This window comes from Phyllostomus hastatus, unplaced genomic scaffold (assembly GCF_019186645.2).
Source record: "Phyllostomus hastatus isolate PE091 unplaced genomic scaffold, TTU_PhHast_1.1 phas_contig_86, whole genome shotgun sequence".
Taxonomy (NCBI): domain Eukaryota; kingdom Metazoa; phylum Chordata; class Mammalia; order Chiroptera; family Phyllostomidae; genus Phyllostomus; species Phyllostomus hastatus.
In genome coordinates this window covers 79,758,266-79,776,167 of record NW_025333977.1, presented here as the reverse complement: position 1 = coordinate 79,776,167, position 17,902 = coordinate 79,758,266, and the positions used below count along the sequence as shown (strand labels likewise).

Here is a 17,902-nt window from a genome sequence, read left to right as displayed (position 1 = left end):
ATTTTGAGGTAAGGTGAGGCTCAGTTTTTGTTTCCTGCCCAGTGACTTGTTCCATCTGCTGAGTGTCGTGTTCCAGCCAGAGTGGGCAGAGGGGATACCAAGTCAGAAGTTGTGTATCTAGTCCCAGCTGTGTGGGACTGCTGTGTCGGACTGCTGGGAAAGCTGTCTGACCTCTTTGAGATTTATTTCCAGAGTTAAATATGAGAGGGATTCATCAATGTAGGAATGATATTTGCAGTACTGAGTGAACAGTGCACATTGAAAAAGTATCTGTTTCTGCATGTCTTAGCATCATACTCACATTTCCTGTTGGTACTGACACCATTTCCTCATTCCCAGACCAAATGGTACCAGGCAGAAAAAGAGCAAAGCCGCTACAATCACTGGCCAGGACATTCCATCTTTGGGCTTATTAGCCACAACACCTGAGAAGGGCATAAAGAGAGAGGAATATTAATGCCAAACTTGGGCCACTGGAAACCAGAACTAATTGAACTATTTCTCCTACCTGACAAGTATTTTATGCAAGGGCCATGGAATAGTCCTTGACCACAGTTGTGTTTTGGGATCATATCTATGCCTTGTTGTAATTTCTGGTCCAGCATTTACACTATTACATTTTTACATGAATGTCTTTCTTGTTCGAATGTTCTACAACTGATATTTTCCTTCATTTTCCCAAGGCCCCAGACAATTCCTGACATATAGTACCCAATGAAATGTTATTTGCAGGAATGAATAAATGAAAATAATAATCTATAAATTTGTTTTCCAAATTTACTGCAGTGAAGAAAACTTTACTTGTAAAACAATGGTTTAGCATTGGATTTTCTTATTCTCGAAGGACTCATTATATGCCTTATGGAAACATGTGTGACAGGAGGAGAAAAAAGCAGTATAACATTCCAAAGCCCTGAAGAGCCAAAGTTGCAGAGGCCTGGCCAATCCCTATGGAGTAACAGGGCTGGAAAGACTATGTTTCCAGACTTCTCATTTGTCACTCAAGGCATCATATCCAGGGTAGAGATTTTCTTATCCTTTTCTGTCAACTTCCCTCTTTTTCCCCATATTCATTTCAGGAATAGAAAGGGGAGAAGGGGCAAAAGGGGTAGGATGGAAACCAATTGTTTTTGCTGTTTCTATGGTCTGAAAAGGGAGAAAGTTGAAAGTAAGAGACTGGCTAAAATTATATTTGTGAAGAGCCAATGGGCTGATTTTTCTTATCCATGCTGAGTATGCCCATACTCAACTAATTTATTAAATTTTTAACATGTGAACACTAAGTCAAACTGCATGAATCAAACACTTTCAAATATTGTGGATTTTAGACCAGCAGGAAAATAAATATCATACTCTGGATGCTTTTACTTTTTAGTAAATGCGGGTGCCTGGTTCTACCTAGCAGTAAGTAAAAGCATTTCCTTTTTGAAAAGTATATTATGATCATGTTAAAAATTCAAAAAGGACACAAATATAAAATTACAATGAAAAGGAAATGTTCTTCCATGGCTGGCGTGGCTCAGTGGACTGAGCACTGGCCTATAACCAAGGGCTCACCAGTTCGATTCCCAGTCAGGGCACATGCCTGGGTTGTGGGCTAGGTCCCCAGTGGGGGGGTGCACAAGAGGCAACCACACATTGATGTTTTTCTCCCTCCCTTTCTCTGAAAATAAATAAATACAAATCTTTAAAAAAAAGAAAAGGAATTGCTCTTAATACTTCAGGTGCCAGTAACCCGCACTAAGGCAATAACATTCAATAGTTAATTACATATCCTGCCAGAAATTTTCTATGCATACATAAACATGTATATTAGAAATGGGGGCATACTAGACATACTATTCTGTCTGTCCCCTGGCTTTTTTTTTCTTTAAAAAAACATTATTGGAATAGTTTCCAAAAAAGTACGTAGAAATTTACCACATTCAATTAAAATCCTGGCTAGTTCCCCAATGTATGTCTCTACCGTAGCTTGTTTAATTGGTCTCTTAATGTTAGATGGTTGAATTGTTTCCAGGCTTCTGTTATTTCTAACAGCACTCCAGCGAAATTCTTTATACACTACAGATACATCTCTAGCTCGTTAGCTTGCACAGATCATTTGGGGAAATAGTGCATATTATATCAGAATTATCTGGATTGATTTTCTTTTATTATTTAGAGTATGAACTGCTTGTAGGTGGAGACTAGGTTTTTAATTTCTTTTATTGCCTAGATTTATTATACTGCTTTTCACCCAACAAAATCTCAAAACAAAACAAAACAAAAAAAAGACAGGCAAAAAAAAACAGATTTAAAAATATTAGGTACCAAGTCTTCTCTTTGTTTTACATAGTTTGGACTGCAGTCACATGATGTTGCCATGTTAACACTGCTTATCAGTGTAGGAGACTTTTCTTTTTACAACAGACATCCAGGGGTTCAAGGTTTTCTTGATGCTCGCCCTACCCCAGCCCTGTTGAAACAGGCACTGATGGAAGCACATGTAATCCTACAAAACCACGTGGCACTACGTATGGACAGATGGCTAGAGAGAGTTCAGAGTAATTCAAACCACCAGACTTTTGTGATCACAAAGGAAACAATTGTGCAGACTCAGGCCTCAGGACTCAGGACTACATGAAGTTCTGTTTTAGTGGAATCAATATTGACTAGGCCCTACACTAGTATTATGGTGGGATGTAACATTTTACCCCCCACATTTCAGAAAAATTAAAGTACAAAAGGTTTTAAATCAGTGTTTACACTGATTTGTAAACGTCAGTGTTTACAAATTTTCTTCAAAACAAATATAGAAAATGAGACCACTGACTTCAGGAATGTCTCAGGGCAGAAGCAGAGCTCCAGTCCCGCTCCATCTCTAAAGCAGGCAGCTCCTGAAGACAACGTCTTAAAGGAATCGGTAGGCCCTCGGTTTGCAACTCTGTTGCCATGTTGTATGAAGGATGATGCTCTAATGATCTGAGGATTGCATGACTTTCCATATGAAATGAGCTGAGTACCCAGGCGAAGAGTTCACCAGTTAAGTGAATACCCCCTGAAGTGAAAAAGGTGATTATACCGCTGAATTTACAATCAAGACCTGCATTGGGCAGGGGCAGTTCTAACTTTATTGAATCCCTTGTCCTGTTATGTAAAATAAAGGATTATATTTAGCATTGACAAAATTGTATTAGGTGAATGTAGGAATTCTCTTTTTCTCAACTACCTCTTTTTATGACTCAGACTATATTTTCACAAGACTGACAATGTTTCTCACTACTTTTCACCTGGCTAATTCTTGTTCATTTTTCAGATTTTAATTTAAATATATTCTCAGTGAGTCCTTTCCTGTTCTCCAATTAAAATCAGATCTTTCCATTAGACTCTGACAATACCTTGTGCTACATCATAGCAAGTCACAAATAAATTTTATTGTATGATTACTTATTTACTATATATCATCTCTAAAAATATTAATTTTCCAGCGGTCAGTGTTTTCATTGCATATCCAACAGTTGCCACAGCATCTGGCAAATGGTAGATACTCAACAAATATGTGTTGAGTGAATAAAACACATCCAAACAATAAATGGTAAATGACTTACCAGTGATATGGATATAATTAATTTTAGTAGATCTATTGGCAGTTGTAGGAACTTCTGAAAATGCTTTGCTTGTGGTGGTGGTGTCATCTCCTAGGGAAACAAAGGGGATTATCTGAAAGGGCTCAAACTGAATGGCTTAAATGCTCTGAAAATTTTATGTGTAGAGTTCACTAAGGACAATTTACAGCAAGGCTAGGGTTCTAGAATCTAATGCCATAAAGTAGTGAAAGTTCCTATTGGTTTAAAGGAAAAAAGAGAAGCTATACAGCACACAAACAAACCAATATCTGCTGAAAAGTCACCATGAGAACTTTCAGTGCTTATGGGAAAAATATCATAAGTTGGGATCATAGAAAGATGAGGGCTATTCCTCATCTTTCTCTCTGGATATCAAAGAGGACAAAATACTGATTCTCCCTACTCTAACCTGTTTGAAAAGGTCAGTAACAAGAAGGAAAAAGCACTTGTGGACATGGACAACAGTGTGGTGATTGCAGAGAGGAGAGGGATGGGTGGAAGTGGGAAAGGGTAAAAGGAGGATAAGTGGTAATGAAAAAAATACAATGAAAATAAATTTTAAAAATTCTTTTGCAACATTCAGATGGACAAATCCATACTGACAGATAATTCCACTTTCCAATGGAAAATTTTTTAAAAATTAATTTTTAATGGATTTAATTGGTTCAAGAAGTTATTATGTATATTTCATTTCAAAATAAAACAGAGAAACAAAATCTAAGACTTGGTCTCTGACTATGTTTTTTCAGTGCCTGGGAAGAATTTTAATTGCATTCATTATGATTGTCACAATCACTGTCATTTTCATTATCAAGATGCGCTTCCAAATACCTAGCTGAGACTGGGTTCTTATCAGTCCTTATTTTTCACTCTCTGCCCAGAAGAAGAAGACCACTGCCTTCCTTGACCCCAAATCCTCCCTGAGTACTCACCATGAGGAGTCGAGCCTGTGTCTGAGGGGAATGATCTGTATGTTTCACTGGGCATCCATGAAGTTGCTAAAGGAGGAATATATTGGAAGAATTATCTGTATAAGAGTAGTTATTTTCTCTTCTTGACCTTTAATTAAATCTCATGATTATGAAAATGGTACATTAATTCACATTTACAGTGATATCATCGAACTATTCTGCAGTACACATTGGAATGTCCCAAAATAAAGTGAGAGTTGAGGGAACACTTGTGGTCCTGATGTCTCTGATAGGGAAGGCTTGGATTTTAGCCACTTAGGAGAAGGAAGAAGGAATGAAAGGAAAACACTAGGAAACATTCTTCCGGCCACAGCGAGTTTGTTGTGGTTGTTTTTATGTCCATCCATAGACGAGCTAAAGGAATAGGAAAGAATGAAAGCCCAGGTGTGTTATGGTGGACTTTAGTCCAGGAAAGGTGCCAGTTGGACTGGGAAGACCTTGGTAGAGCACATGAGGGAAAAAAACTGTTTGTGGGTAAACTGACATTCTTGTTCGACTGTGTGACTGAACTGTGTCAACAGTGAACTATCAGAACCCTGCAGCCACAGGCCTGTTAGCTGCTAGGCGTGTCCTTTTGATGCTTTCGGAGCCAAATCTCCCCCTTGAGTGGTGGCAGCAGACTCAGACAGCACATATGGCTTTTGAAATAGATCCATCAACTCATTTTGTTTAGTTCCCCATCTCTGGCAAGAAAAATGCACCTCTTGGCAAACTTCACATACCTGCATTTGATAACAGGCCAATAATGAAATAGATGTAAAGTAAAATAACTACAGTGGAGCATGAGTAGTATGCTCATGTATTCAACACATTAGCATACGTGATTTTAGAAGTTAAGTGTTTTGTTGTGTGTCCAGACCAAAACAAATGAGCAAAACCAAACCAAACCAAAACAAAACAAACATTGAAAAACTCCTTAGCCTCTCTTCTCTTGGTTTCTCTGTGAGCATCAGTAGCATTTGCAGCTGTAGACAAAGATATGTTATCAGATTCTTCGGAAGAGATATAAGTCAGTGCTTTCTAGGGATGACTCACCAGACAATCTGTCACAGTATCTTCTATATGCAGTCACCCTACAGGTCAGGGTGGTTTTATACACAGCTTTTGAGTTTGACTAGGCCAGAGAGATGGTCTTATATTTAATATAATTCTCTGACCCACACCTATGATCTTGACTCTTTTTCTCTCCCAGATAGAACACAAAGGTCTACAGACAATGGACTGACTATTTTTAATGGCCATTTTTAATGGTTAAGCCATTAAGCCAGGAACTTGACTCACAAAGAACAACTATAAAAAGAAATGGGGACCAGGCCTGGACTTAGGACAGTTTTGATAAAATAGTTTGTTCAGTTTTTCTTTCCCCCCCAATATTGTGTGTTTTACTTTCTACTTTTAGAGCTTGATGACTTTATATCTGATCTCTTCAAATTCAGCTTATAAGAAAGTATATGACAAAGTATATGACAAATTAACTTATGCTAATATATAAATAGTTGATTAAGCGCTATCCCTTTGAGAAAAACAGGTATTTAAAAAAAAAGATTTACCACTTCATGTTTATTATTAGCAGCTAAATAGAGACCATTTTGTAACAATCAGGTACATGTGGACACCAAATTTTTTTGTTTGTTTTGTTTTGTTTTGTTTTTGCCATATATAGAGTGCTGTTTTTTTTTCTGGTCCATATTGATGCTCTCTAATTGTAATAACCAAGCATAACACAATTTCAGGGGCTGGTGATATCATCAGCATGATTTATTCAAATTACAACAATGGCAATACTTAAAATCATGCAAATTATTTGACCATTTCATAAAGCTTCCTTTTAGACTTCTAGGAATTTTTCAAGTGTAAAAAGACATCTAGAAAATGTGTGATAGAATTAACAACAAACCCCACTTTGGAAAAGTAGGGAGTTATTTTAATTTTGGCTTTAAGATTTTTTTAACTTTGTTTAAAAAATGAAGCAGGGAGTGTACTGAGAGGTGAAGAAAAAGGAACTTCCAGTTGACTGATTCAACCAATATGTCTGAAAATGCTTAAGTAATGAAAAGGAAAAACTTCAAGAGCAAGAAATAAAAGTCTTTCAGGAAGACAAAGAGATGAACAATTCTTGTATTAATTGCTCCCATAAGAGAGAGGTCTTCCTAAATAATGCTTGTTTATAGCATCCTCAGTAAGACAGTTAGCTTTCTCCAGTGATTCATCTTTCACCAGTGCAGTACTTTTCTAAAAGCCTTGGCACTCTATCATTTAGATATCCAATATTTAGAATGTGTTCCACATTGACTACTCCATCTGCCATTTTTAAGACTCCTTGAGAGTCTCAACAGAATTGTGTTGCTATTGTCTTTTAATTGACTGAAATATTCTATATCCTTCAAGTCATCATCATGTTTGTCAAATACAAAAGTTAAATCTCTTTAAAACCTTTTGAGCACCCATTTTCGTCAAAATCCACAAATGAACGTTACTCTGACATTTGGATGGTAAACACCAGCGTGATGGATAACCTCCTTCAGCACATCACCATTATCAGTTAAAAACATGAACACAGGGATACTGTGTTGATGGTGTTTCTCAAATAAAATTTTATTCCCTCCCTTCAGCAAACCCTTGGTTTCTTCCACAATTTATTTGAGTTTTACTCTTGATAAAGCTTGTTCAACAAGAAAACTATGTGATACCATGCTACCATAAAAGTGTACTTCTCAGTGTAGTATTTTTCACTTAGTTGCAATAGCTTTTGTAGATATCTGTCTGTAACCAGTTTATAGTTGTCAATAATATTGCAATATGTTAGGCACCTTTCCCTTTTGTAGGAAAACCTTCTTGGTGTCATCGCAAAGTCTGGATGGTCTGAAGTTTGGCAGCACTTCTTTCGAGGAAACCACAGATAACATTTTTTACTCTTGTAGGCTTCTTGTGGTAAAATGGACTTCTCTGAAATTCTGGAATCATTTTACATGTCCAGATTTTTTCTTGGTTATCCAGTCTTCCTAAAGTCGCTCTGAGTTCTTTTGTCCTTAAATTTGTCCCAGAACTATGGCATAGGTGGCAAGCAATAGCCAGAGATGAAGAGATGAACAATTCTTCAATAACCTTGGTCTTCTGCCCCATCTCCCACTTTAGGGTGAATGTGTACTCAGCCAGTATCACCTCTTCCACCAGAACATACATATTGGCATTAACGACAGTGTCTACTTTTGCTCTGATTTCCTAGTGCAAATATGAGACCCCATACTCTTCCTGACCACAGAAAAAAAAGATGACATTCATGAGTTTTCAATGTGTGAAGTTTGTGTGTTGGCTGTGGAGGAGCCCCAGAAACTGGTAGTTTAACAAACAATAGAATTTTAAATCAGAGAAATACATCTTTAATTTGAAACTGACATAATCATAAACTAGATGACAGAGTGGGAGAATGGCATTTAGAAAAGAGGAAAATGGAGTGAGATGTGATCTGCGATGCATAAGATTTTAGAATTTGAGGGTGAGAGTGGTGATTTTAGAGAATCACCATCCCAGCCAGCAGGGAACAGAGGGACTGAAGATTATTGTGGACACTGAAATACGAACAGGACTCAGGATTGCTATAGGCTCTCTCACTACCATGTCCCTGACCGTCCCCTCACACCCTCAGCTCTAGCCTCTCCATCACCCTTTGCCAATGGAAAGTCAAAACAGTTGTTATGGAATTATCAGCCACAGCTACCAAAGCCTGAGAAGAACCAGACAAAACCATGGACAGGATAAGTGATGCATCTTTAAGATTTAAGAAGAATACATAAATTTTGAAGGTAAGGAAGGTGAGGTCAATAAGAATTACTCTGAGGCCCAGGTGTGTATTGATAGTGAGATTGTTGATTTTAGTAATGGGGCAAGCTGGGGGCATAGGGGCTCATGGAGGGTCATATCATTTTTCTGCTTGTATAACTTAGACAGACTGGCTGATTTAAATGTGGCTTTTATCTCCAGTGGACCAGACACATGACAGGAAAAACCAAAAAGAGAAGAGAAATTAAGCTTCAATTTTCTGCTCCATGGCCTGATCACCTGAGTGTCAGGATGAGAATGTGTACTTGGACATTACTAACCTTATCAATTTTGGGCATTGAGTTGATTAGACTCAGGGATACTAATCCCTGTTTCACAGGTGTTGCAGACTGAGGAAACTTGGAAGCTGAACTAAAATTAGACTCTAATATTCTTTTTTAAAAATATATGCTATTTATTTTTATTCATATAGTTTTCTTTCTTGACATAGTATTTTTAATTTTAAATATGTCTAATATATTTCTAAGTACCACTTTTCATTTAGCTTGTTATTGTCAGTTACCATAAAAATGAAACTCTGTAAATGATGTTTATAAAGAATTATATAGCATTTGGGAAAAGGAGTAAGATATTCAATGTGTGAGGGGAAAAAAGTGGAACACAGTTGCATATAAAGTGTTAGTTTTAATTTTCTCTGTTTTTCTAATTTTCCACAATGAGCATGTATTATTTTTACAGTTGGGAAACATATTTATTTAGTGGAACCCTAGTCAATGACCACAATGAAGGTAGAACAATTATAACACCCACATGCTTTGTTTATCTTATGACCCTATGGATGTATAATTTATTATTTTAGCATTTCACATAATGGAACCCAGCTTAGGAAATACATTTATTATCTACCCTTTTATATTAATGATAATAATCAAGGCAGAATCCCTTTATAAAATACATTTTTAGCCTTTAGCATGGTGGGTTAAACAGCAACAAACTTTTCTGCTTGTTATGGTTATCAGCTGAAACCATGAACTGCATTTTGTTGTTGGCTAAATAAGCAAGCAAAACTTGGTACCATAACCGTTTTGTCAAAATCCCTGTGAACTCTGATATTTTTTCACATATGAAACATTGACCCCTGACTGAGAAAGAGACAGGGTTTGTGTAGACACTCCTTAAACAATCTGCTCACCATTGACTAAAATATCTTCATTTCATTCTAACTTTATGATTTCTTAAAAATTTGGTTTGCCAACTTTTTCCTTACATTATAATACTCAGCTATAAGTTTTCTTTACATTGTAATCATTCCTATTTTGTCTGAGATATTATAATATTTATTTATTTTCAGACAGAGGGGAAGGGAGGAAGAAAGAGAGGGAGAGAAACATCAGTGTGTGGTTGCCTCTTAAGTGCCCAATACTGGGGACCGGGCCCACAACCCAGGGATGTAGCCTGACTGGGAACCAAACTCATAACCCTTTGGTTCACAGGCTGGCACTCGCTCCACTGAGCCACAGCAGCCAGGGCTAGGCTCCAAAATTCTTGAGTCCCAGCTTAGATTCCTTCAAGTTGATAAACAAAATGAAAACCAAAGAATACATTAAAACTTATATTTGTAAACTTAGTGTAAATGTAATGAACTCAGAACTGTCTAGTGACATCCAAATAAATATGAGGTATGAGTAGTGCATGTATAAGCAAATATCCCATAGCACGTGTTGACAAATAGCAAGGGCCTTAGAAACATTGCTCTGGGTTTATTTCACCAGAAATCCATCCATTATCATTCTATGCCTGCCTTTGAACATTTCACAAATCTACTGAAATAAACATACCAGGAGAAAAAAATCCCATTACCAGTGCCTGTCCTGAGTCTTGCCAAATGCATCTTCTAATACTAGATGTCACATTACAGTACAATCCAATGAGCAGAAACATGTTTCAAAAACAGTTTGAGAGTAAGCGATCAATATTCACTTTTTGGATCCTAATGTATTTTTGTCAACGACTACACATAAAACTACTCACTGCAGGGGATTTTTCTATAAGTTTATGGATTAAAAAGTGGCAATTAGTTAACAAAAACTTATTATTTTTGCATAGGTAAAAATATAGGTTTTCACTGACAGGAAAAAAATTGCTGGGTTCTAAAGTTCCTTTCTAGATTTCACAATTTCTAAGGCTATTTTTGTGGCAAGAATGATAAAAAGGTGTGAGGATAAATAAAGTTTTTAACTGAGAAAAAGACATAAGATGAGGAGGATTACAATAGCTCATTTAATTGTGAAACCTATTAAAAAGACCAAGAATATACTTGTGTAAATTATAAAGTACTTTAAGCCAGACCCTTTCAGTTTTACAGTTTCTGAGGGAGGAAGCACCCTGGGGGCCTGTGCGCTTCATGCTGACGTGATACATGCAATGAAAAGGATTTCCTTTCAATTCCTGGCCCTACGGTATTGTATTAACAATTTAAATAAAAAAAAATAAACAAAAAGTTCAAATATTCCACTTAAGTAGATCATTCTTTTCACTGTGTTTGTGTTTTCTTTCTTGTTCTTGCCCATATGTTACATATATTCTTTCAATCACTCAAGTAATATGTGCTGAGCACCTATGTATACCCACCACTGCTACAGACATCTGGAAAGCATTGTGAACAAAACACAAAAAGTTTTAGGAACCTGTTCTTGTGTATCTGACATTCTAGTATAATTTCAGTAGATAATCAAATAAGTAAAATAAAGAAAAACATCAGACAGTCAGTTATGATAAGAATAAATGCATGAGATTTTATATATATACATATATACATACCTATGCATATATATATCTATGCATATATATGCATATATATGCATAGATATATATATAATGAGGGCATAAATTTAAGTTGATAGTTCAGCTTTTTGCTATAACATTGTCCAATAAACTCTTTTGCCCACTGTTGCATAATTCCCCCCTCATAACCACAAGTATGATTTAATTTATCTGTTCATCAGTATTTGTTGAGTACTAATAATATGCCAAGCCTTGTCTTAGACATGGGGGATACAGGTAAGCCGACAAAACAAATATCTCATGGAACTTCTTTGTGTTACAGTATCATGCATAAAGGATGACAAATTAGTGCAGGTAGAGTTTCAGCATAGTTTATTAGAAACAACTCAATTTTATGTTAACACCATATAAAGATAAGTGTTAATTTATGAAATATAGACTTTCATCCCCAGCCTAACTAGTACTTTTATTCTCAATTTATAACTGATTGGTAAATATTTTCCAGCTCCTAGCCTTGTCTACATAATAAGACCTTCTGGCTGGCTTAGTACATTATGGCTATGGTTTTAATGGGCTTCATAAATATTTCACTGAGTTATTGTCTCACCTATTCCAAATTCTCTTATTATTGGACAAATTCTTCCTAAACACCCCATCACTCTCACTCATGCACACAGATATTTTGGTTTTTAGTCACATATTATGACTGACTGTATTATGTAATGTTATTTAACCCCATCCTATCTCTGGTATGCCCATTCAAAAGCAAACCTTGTTTTGAATGTTGTGTCTATTAGTCACATATAATTTTTTTAAAAAATTATCACATATTATGCCTAAATTGCATGGTGGTTGGTTTTACTTACTTTCAAATTTTATTTAAAAATATTATTCCATATACTGTCACCTGGCACTTACTTTTTTGACTCAACACAATGTTATGAAGATTCATTCATGCTGTTGTATGTGACTGTGATTTACTCATTTTTTATTGCTCTATGATATTTTATTATATGACTATGCTACAATTTGTTAATCTATTCTATTGGCTATGACCATTTATATTACTCATAATTTTTGCTGTTATGAATAGTATACATATCTCCTGGAAGATGTAGTAGTATTTTTGCATGTGTAGTGGGATATCTATCTAGGAGAAAAAAGTTGTTGGATTGCTGGGTACAAAAATGTTCATTTCTAAAATGTAATGTCAAAGTGGTGGAAAGTGATCATACCAATTTTTACTCTCACCAGCAATCTATAAATCCTTACATTGCTTTACAGTCCGTACAACACTTGGTAATTACAGGCCTCTTAATTGTTGCTAATTGATTAGGTATAAAATAGTTATCTGATTCTAGTCTTCATTTGCATTTCCTAATTTCTAGAGAGGCTGAGAATCTCTTTTTCCAGCCACTTGTTTCATGATTTGTAATATGCCTGTTGGCTCATTTTCTATAGCTTTCTGTTTTTTCTTACTGATTTGTAGGCATTCTTTATATGCCCTTATAAAAAGTTTAGGTCCTTCGTGAAGTATGTATTCTTGATTCTTTTTCAATTACAGGTGTGACAAGTATCCTCTCCTAGATTATAGCTTTCATTAATTTTACATTATATAAGGTGTATTTTGATAATTTTTTAAAAAAATTATTTAATTCTATTTTTAATTATTTTAATGGTTAGTGCTTGATGTTATGGCACATATGTCCATATGTGCCTCACCCCTCTTTAAGCCCTTCCCTACCCCACAGCTTAGGAAAATACTCACCTTTATTTTATGACATGTTAATGCTTTGTTGATGTAAAGAACTTAGTCTATGAATTTTTTTGTGTGTAACGTGTATGATAGAAGTACATTTTAATGTTTTCTTTCTTATAAATAATCAATGCTTCTAGGTCCATTTGCTGAACAGTCTCTTCTCTTCACAGTAATGTCGTGCTACCTTGACATACCTCTATGTTCCACTTATCTGTGAATCTCTTTCTGCGCTCTCTCTTTTTATAATGCCTTCTCAGTCGTATTTCTCTGAGCAGTGAGTTCGCAGGTGTGCATTATAGTTGACGTTTGAACAACACTGGGTTTAGGGGCCCTGACCCCTGTGAGATGCAAATCCACATACAACTTTCGACTCCTCCAAGACAACTGTCAATAGCCTACTGTTGACAGAAGCCTTACTAATAATACACTTGATTGATGCATATTTTGTATGCTATATGTATTACACACTGTATTCTTACAACAAATTAAGCTAGAGAAAAGAAAATGTTTTTCAGGAAATCATAAAGAAGAGAATACATTTACAATATTATATGTATTTATTGAAAAAATTTCACATATAAGTAGGTCTGTGCAGTTCAAACCCATGTTGTTCAATGGCCAGTGTGTATCATTAACATTTATTAAAAGAAATATGATACACTAAATTATAGAGTTATACACAAATATGAAAGTGTCTCATGCATTAAAAATTGTGATTAATCCAAACCTGTGAACCTGATGTCCATAAAAGAGATAAAGAATAAATCAATAGTGCTATAAAAAGAAATATTATACATGTTTCTCTTTTATTTATTTCCTAAGGACGAGTTCCCAGCAGAGAGATGACTGAGCCAGTGGGTACTAAAGATTTCAAGAAGTTTTAAATAAACAACTTAAATGCTTTCCAAAGTGAACATACACATAGACTTTGTGGCAAAGGGCCTAGTGGTTTAATTCATAGTGTTTGGCCTCCGAGGTCTTCGCTTCTGCCACATCCCTTGCTATGTCACCACAGAGCTGATCTTTGTCTTATACCACTAGGAGACAGCGTATTTCCTCTTCCTGTTGATACCTGCTAAAGCAGCAGACACTGCAGCTGCTAGTTGGCCAGGTGAAAAGTAACAGCCCATTTCTGTGCCTCACCCTGGGCTCCATTTTCCATTTTCTTTAGTGACATGTATATTCGGCTAGGATGCTCTTTCCCCAGACACACTCGAAGCTTGCATTTTTACTTCCATTACTTATATCTTCACTCAGATGTCACCTAAAATTTAGGTCTTGAAAGGTCTTACTTTATTTAAAATAGCAACCCACTCTCACATTTTATTCTCCCTTTCTCCCTTCCGTGTTTTATTTGTTCTATCTCACTTATCACCATTTGTCTGTCTTCCTTCCACCAGAGTCTGGAACTTAGATCTGTTGTTTACTCACAGATGCCTACCCAGCTCCAACATCAGTGCTTTGAACATGGAAGATGCTTTGTAAATGTTTGTTAATTTCATTATGAGTAAAACACATAGGAATTACTCAGTATATGTGTTGGGTGAATGATGAGGCTGGGGGGACTAAAAGGGACTCATAGTTACACTTACAGGTTTCAATGTCTCTTCCACTGGGGGTCCAGGAGTAGTTGAAGCCTTGGGCAGTCACATGGGAATTGCTAGCTATAAGACAAAATTTCCAGAATACAAACTTTTTATAAAGCTGTAATTTAACTTTGCTTTGATGTGATAAATTTTTAATCTATGTGACTTTGGGGAAATGTGAAAATTGAAAATATGCTTCTCTATGTAGGAATGCTAGCTGGCATACTGAGCAAAAGTTCTTCAGCTTATGTTTAATGCCATCTTCTTATGATTTGTTCTCTTTTTCTGTTCTTGTTCAACTCAGATCACTGGGCCTACTGTCAAGATTACTTGACAGTACTTAAACATCACCTTACAATCTCATGACAAATAAAAGGTACAGTACAATAATGAATCACCAACCCTTATTTTTAAGATTATAGTGATTGTCACATCAATATATAGTAATCAGATGATAAATTACAAGTAACTCAAACCCAAAATATCAACATCAAGTGAGGATACAACCTTCCACCCAAACCTCAACACTGTTCGTGCCTCTGCAGCAAAACCTGTGAGCCTGTTGTCTCTTCTGAGTTGTCTCAGGAAAGCCTTGCTGTACTCACTTTGAGGCTCGCTGTCGGGAGTCGCACTCACATCTACGGGGATATTGGAAGATGTAGCTGGATATCCTATTTTGGAAACAAATTTTCCAAACTGTTGTAGATATTCGCACACATGTTTAACTCTGCCACTACTATAACAAGGGTGGCATGCAGAGCATAGGATATTTCAGCCAGAAAGGATCTTAGTGCACACATGATACTCGCTTTATCTCAGTCGTTATGAAATTGAGTCTGAAAGGTACATGCTTATGAGCACATACAGAATACTCAACATCGTTTATTTGATACTAACCCAGTTTTCCCAACTAAAGCCAAGGCGTTACATTCATACTTTCTAAACACATCCTTACAGTGTCTACGGTGTGCCAGACTCTAGTCTCCAGGCAAATAATGCTAAATACAAGGTTCTCACCCCCATGGAATTCATCTTACAGCGAGTTTCACAACTGTCTATAATATTTTAATATACCACATATGGTTTTGTATTTACATCAATTCTTAGCTTTTGGAGTCATCTCTGTCCTTATAATTCATCACCTTTCATTCTCCTCCTCCCTCTCTTCCCTTAAAATAAAATACTAGTTCATATTCATTTGAAAATATCTCTAAGGATGAAGCAAATTAAAAAAGAAAAACACCCAATCACACTCCACTGAAAATATGTTATGTCTCTTGGGAAGATAAATTTTCAATGTATTATATTTATGTGTATTTCTTTTTTGTTCCAATACATACTTGAGGTGGTTTTCATAAATATGCAATGGAGGAGGATAAAATAAGTGAAGAGAAAGGAAAAACACGGACAAGGAAAACACAGTTGTGAAAGGTATGTTTAGTTCCCTTGAAACCTGAGTGGGATAACGTACAAAATGTACTTTTAGTAGGTGTGTATGCCCCACATTTAGTCAGAACTTTCTAGTAACAATGCTAAGAAATAAAAAGTACATATTATGCCATTGATGGACATCATAAGATAAAAACAGTCAATTTTCAAGAGAAGCAAAGCTATTTCTTTTATTGTGATTAAAAGTAAATTTCTCCCCAGGCTTTATAAAAAGGATACTGAACAGTATACACAATTCTCAACAGTATCCTTACATTATGACAGCCAGCATCTTCATCCACCCTCAAGCTTTAGATGGTAGTGAACAGCATCCTGGCTTCCCAGGTACCTCAATTCTGAGAAAAGGGATGCCTTAAATAGAAAATCCGGGTAATCGAATCTCTGAAAAAAATATGTGTGATAAGTAAAGAAATGGGCATTGTGGTTTATACATCTATTAAGGAGTTCACATATAGAGATGATCAATCACTTTTTTTGCAATTCAGCTTAATAATGAACAGAAAAGATGTCTCTGTGTGTGTGTGTGTATACACACTATGCCTCAGCTCCATGAATATCATCACATATGGAGAGAAGTGTTAGAAGCTGCCTCAGCTCAGATCATGTTATATGAGAAACTAAAATGGGCAGAAAAATATTTTAAAAATAGGATAAAAACAAATTTATGTATCTAACAAATACTTATTGAGTGCATACAGGATGAAGTAAAAAAAAAATTCCTCTGCCCTCATGGAACATAGTTTAGTGAGAATAAAAGTCAATGTGGCAGGCTACTGGCTGATCACCAAAGTCAGCCTTCTTCTCTCTGGCACAGATAAAGTGAAGTTCAATTCCTGGTCTCCTGTGTGGCTAGGTGTGGACATGTATTGAGTCCTAGTCAATGGACTGTGAGTGGGAATGATGACTGTCATTTCAAGGCCTGACCTATAACACCTCCTGCATATGATCCTCCATGATCTTTCCTCATGTACCATCAAGATCTTATGATGCAGGGAGACTTAGAAGTCACAACTTAAAGGTGGCAGAGTTGCCAGCAGCCTGGGTTCTTGAATGACTATGGAACAGGGTACCCAGCCACTGGCTTGGCCCCTCATGAGCTCTTTCCTTAACTTTATACTAAACTATATCACTATGAAATCAAGTGTAAATGAACAAAATAAAAATTTGGACTTTGTTGTCACTGCAGTTTGTATCCCTTTGCAAACAGTAAAACCATGATTGCAGTTCGAGGTGGCGAGAGCGGTCCATGGTAGAGAAAATATGGTGTACCATGGGCTTCCAGACATGGGAAACTTACCCCAGAAGTGGGAGCTCAAGGAAGGTTTTCTCAAAACATGACATAGCAACTAGGCCTGAAAGATGACAGAAATTAGTAAGACAAGTTGGGAGTTGGGGGAAGAAAGAGGAGAAGCAAGGAGAAGAATGTTCTAAGCAGTGTGAACAGAAAAGGTAGGAGAGAACTGAAATCAATGAAAAATGTTGGGAACACTGTGCACAGTGAAGAGATGTAGGTGGAGAAGTAAGCAGGAGCTATATGGCAATGGCCCCATGGGAGAAATGACATTCAACTGGAACTTACAAGGTGCACTCACCTAGGGCAAGCCAGTGGTGGCCTGAACTATATAGTGAAGGCTGTAGGGATGAAGAGAAGGCAACAGGTTTAAAACGTGGACTCAGCACAGCTTGGTTAATGATTGGGTATAGGAAATAAAAAAGAGAGAGAAGTCAAAATGACTCTGAGATTTCTGTCTCAAGCTGCTTTTTGGATCATACTATTATTAATTGAGAAAATCAACAGAGAAGGAGTTTTAGAAGTGTCCAGAAGCATGAAGATGAATTAAATTTTGGGCTGATTGGTTCTGAGTATAGATGAGACATTGAATTCCAGCAGAGGGTTGACCACGTGAGTTAGAATTTTATCTATGAAACTGGGATGTGAATAGATAGTTGTGAGACACCAACATATAC

The 17,902-nt window shown here is 36.4% G+C and overlaps 1 protein-coding gene and 1 pseudogene across 4 annotated transcripts in view; both read right to left on the bottom strand.

The window, feature by feature from the left end:
* CD96 (CD96 molecule) overlaps positions 1-17,902 on the bottom strand; it is an 85,814-nt gene that overhangs the window by 2,743 nt on the left and 65,169 nt on the right. For 2 of the 4 annotated variants that reach the window (XM_045851384.1, XM_045851388.1), the window contains 5 exons: positions 15,091-15,156; positions 14,492-14,563; positions 4,538-4,603; positions 3,588-3,677; positions 302-425 (listed from right to left, as the gene is read on the bottom strand). In XM_045851384.1, the coding sequence (XP_045707340.1) occupies positions 302-425; positions 3,588-3,677; positions 4,538-4,603; positions 14,492-14,563; positions 15,091-15,156 (418 nt within the window). The remainder of the gene's footprint in view (positions 1-301; positions 426-3,587; positions 3,678-4,537; positions 4,604-14,491; positions 14,564-15,090; positions 15,157-17,902) is intronic. The other 2 variants (XM_045851385.1, XM_045851387.1) reach the window with 2 other exon arrangements.
* Positions 6,783-8,694, bottom strand: LOC123826909 (annotated as a pseudogene).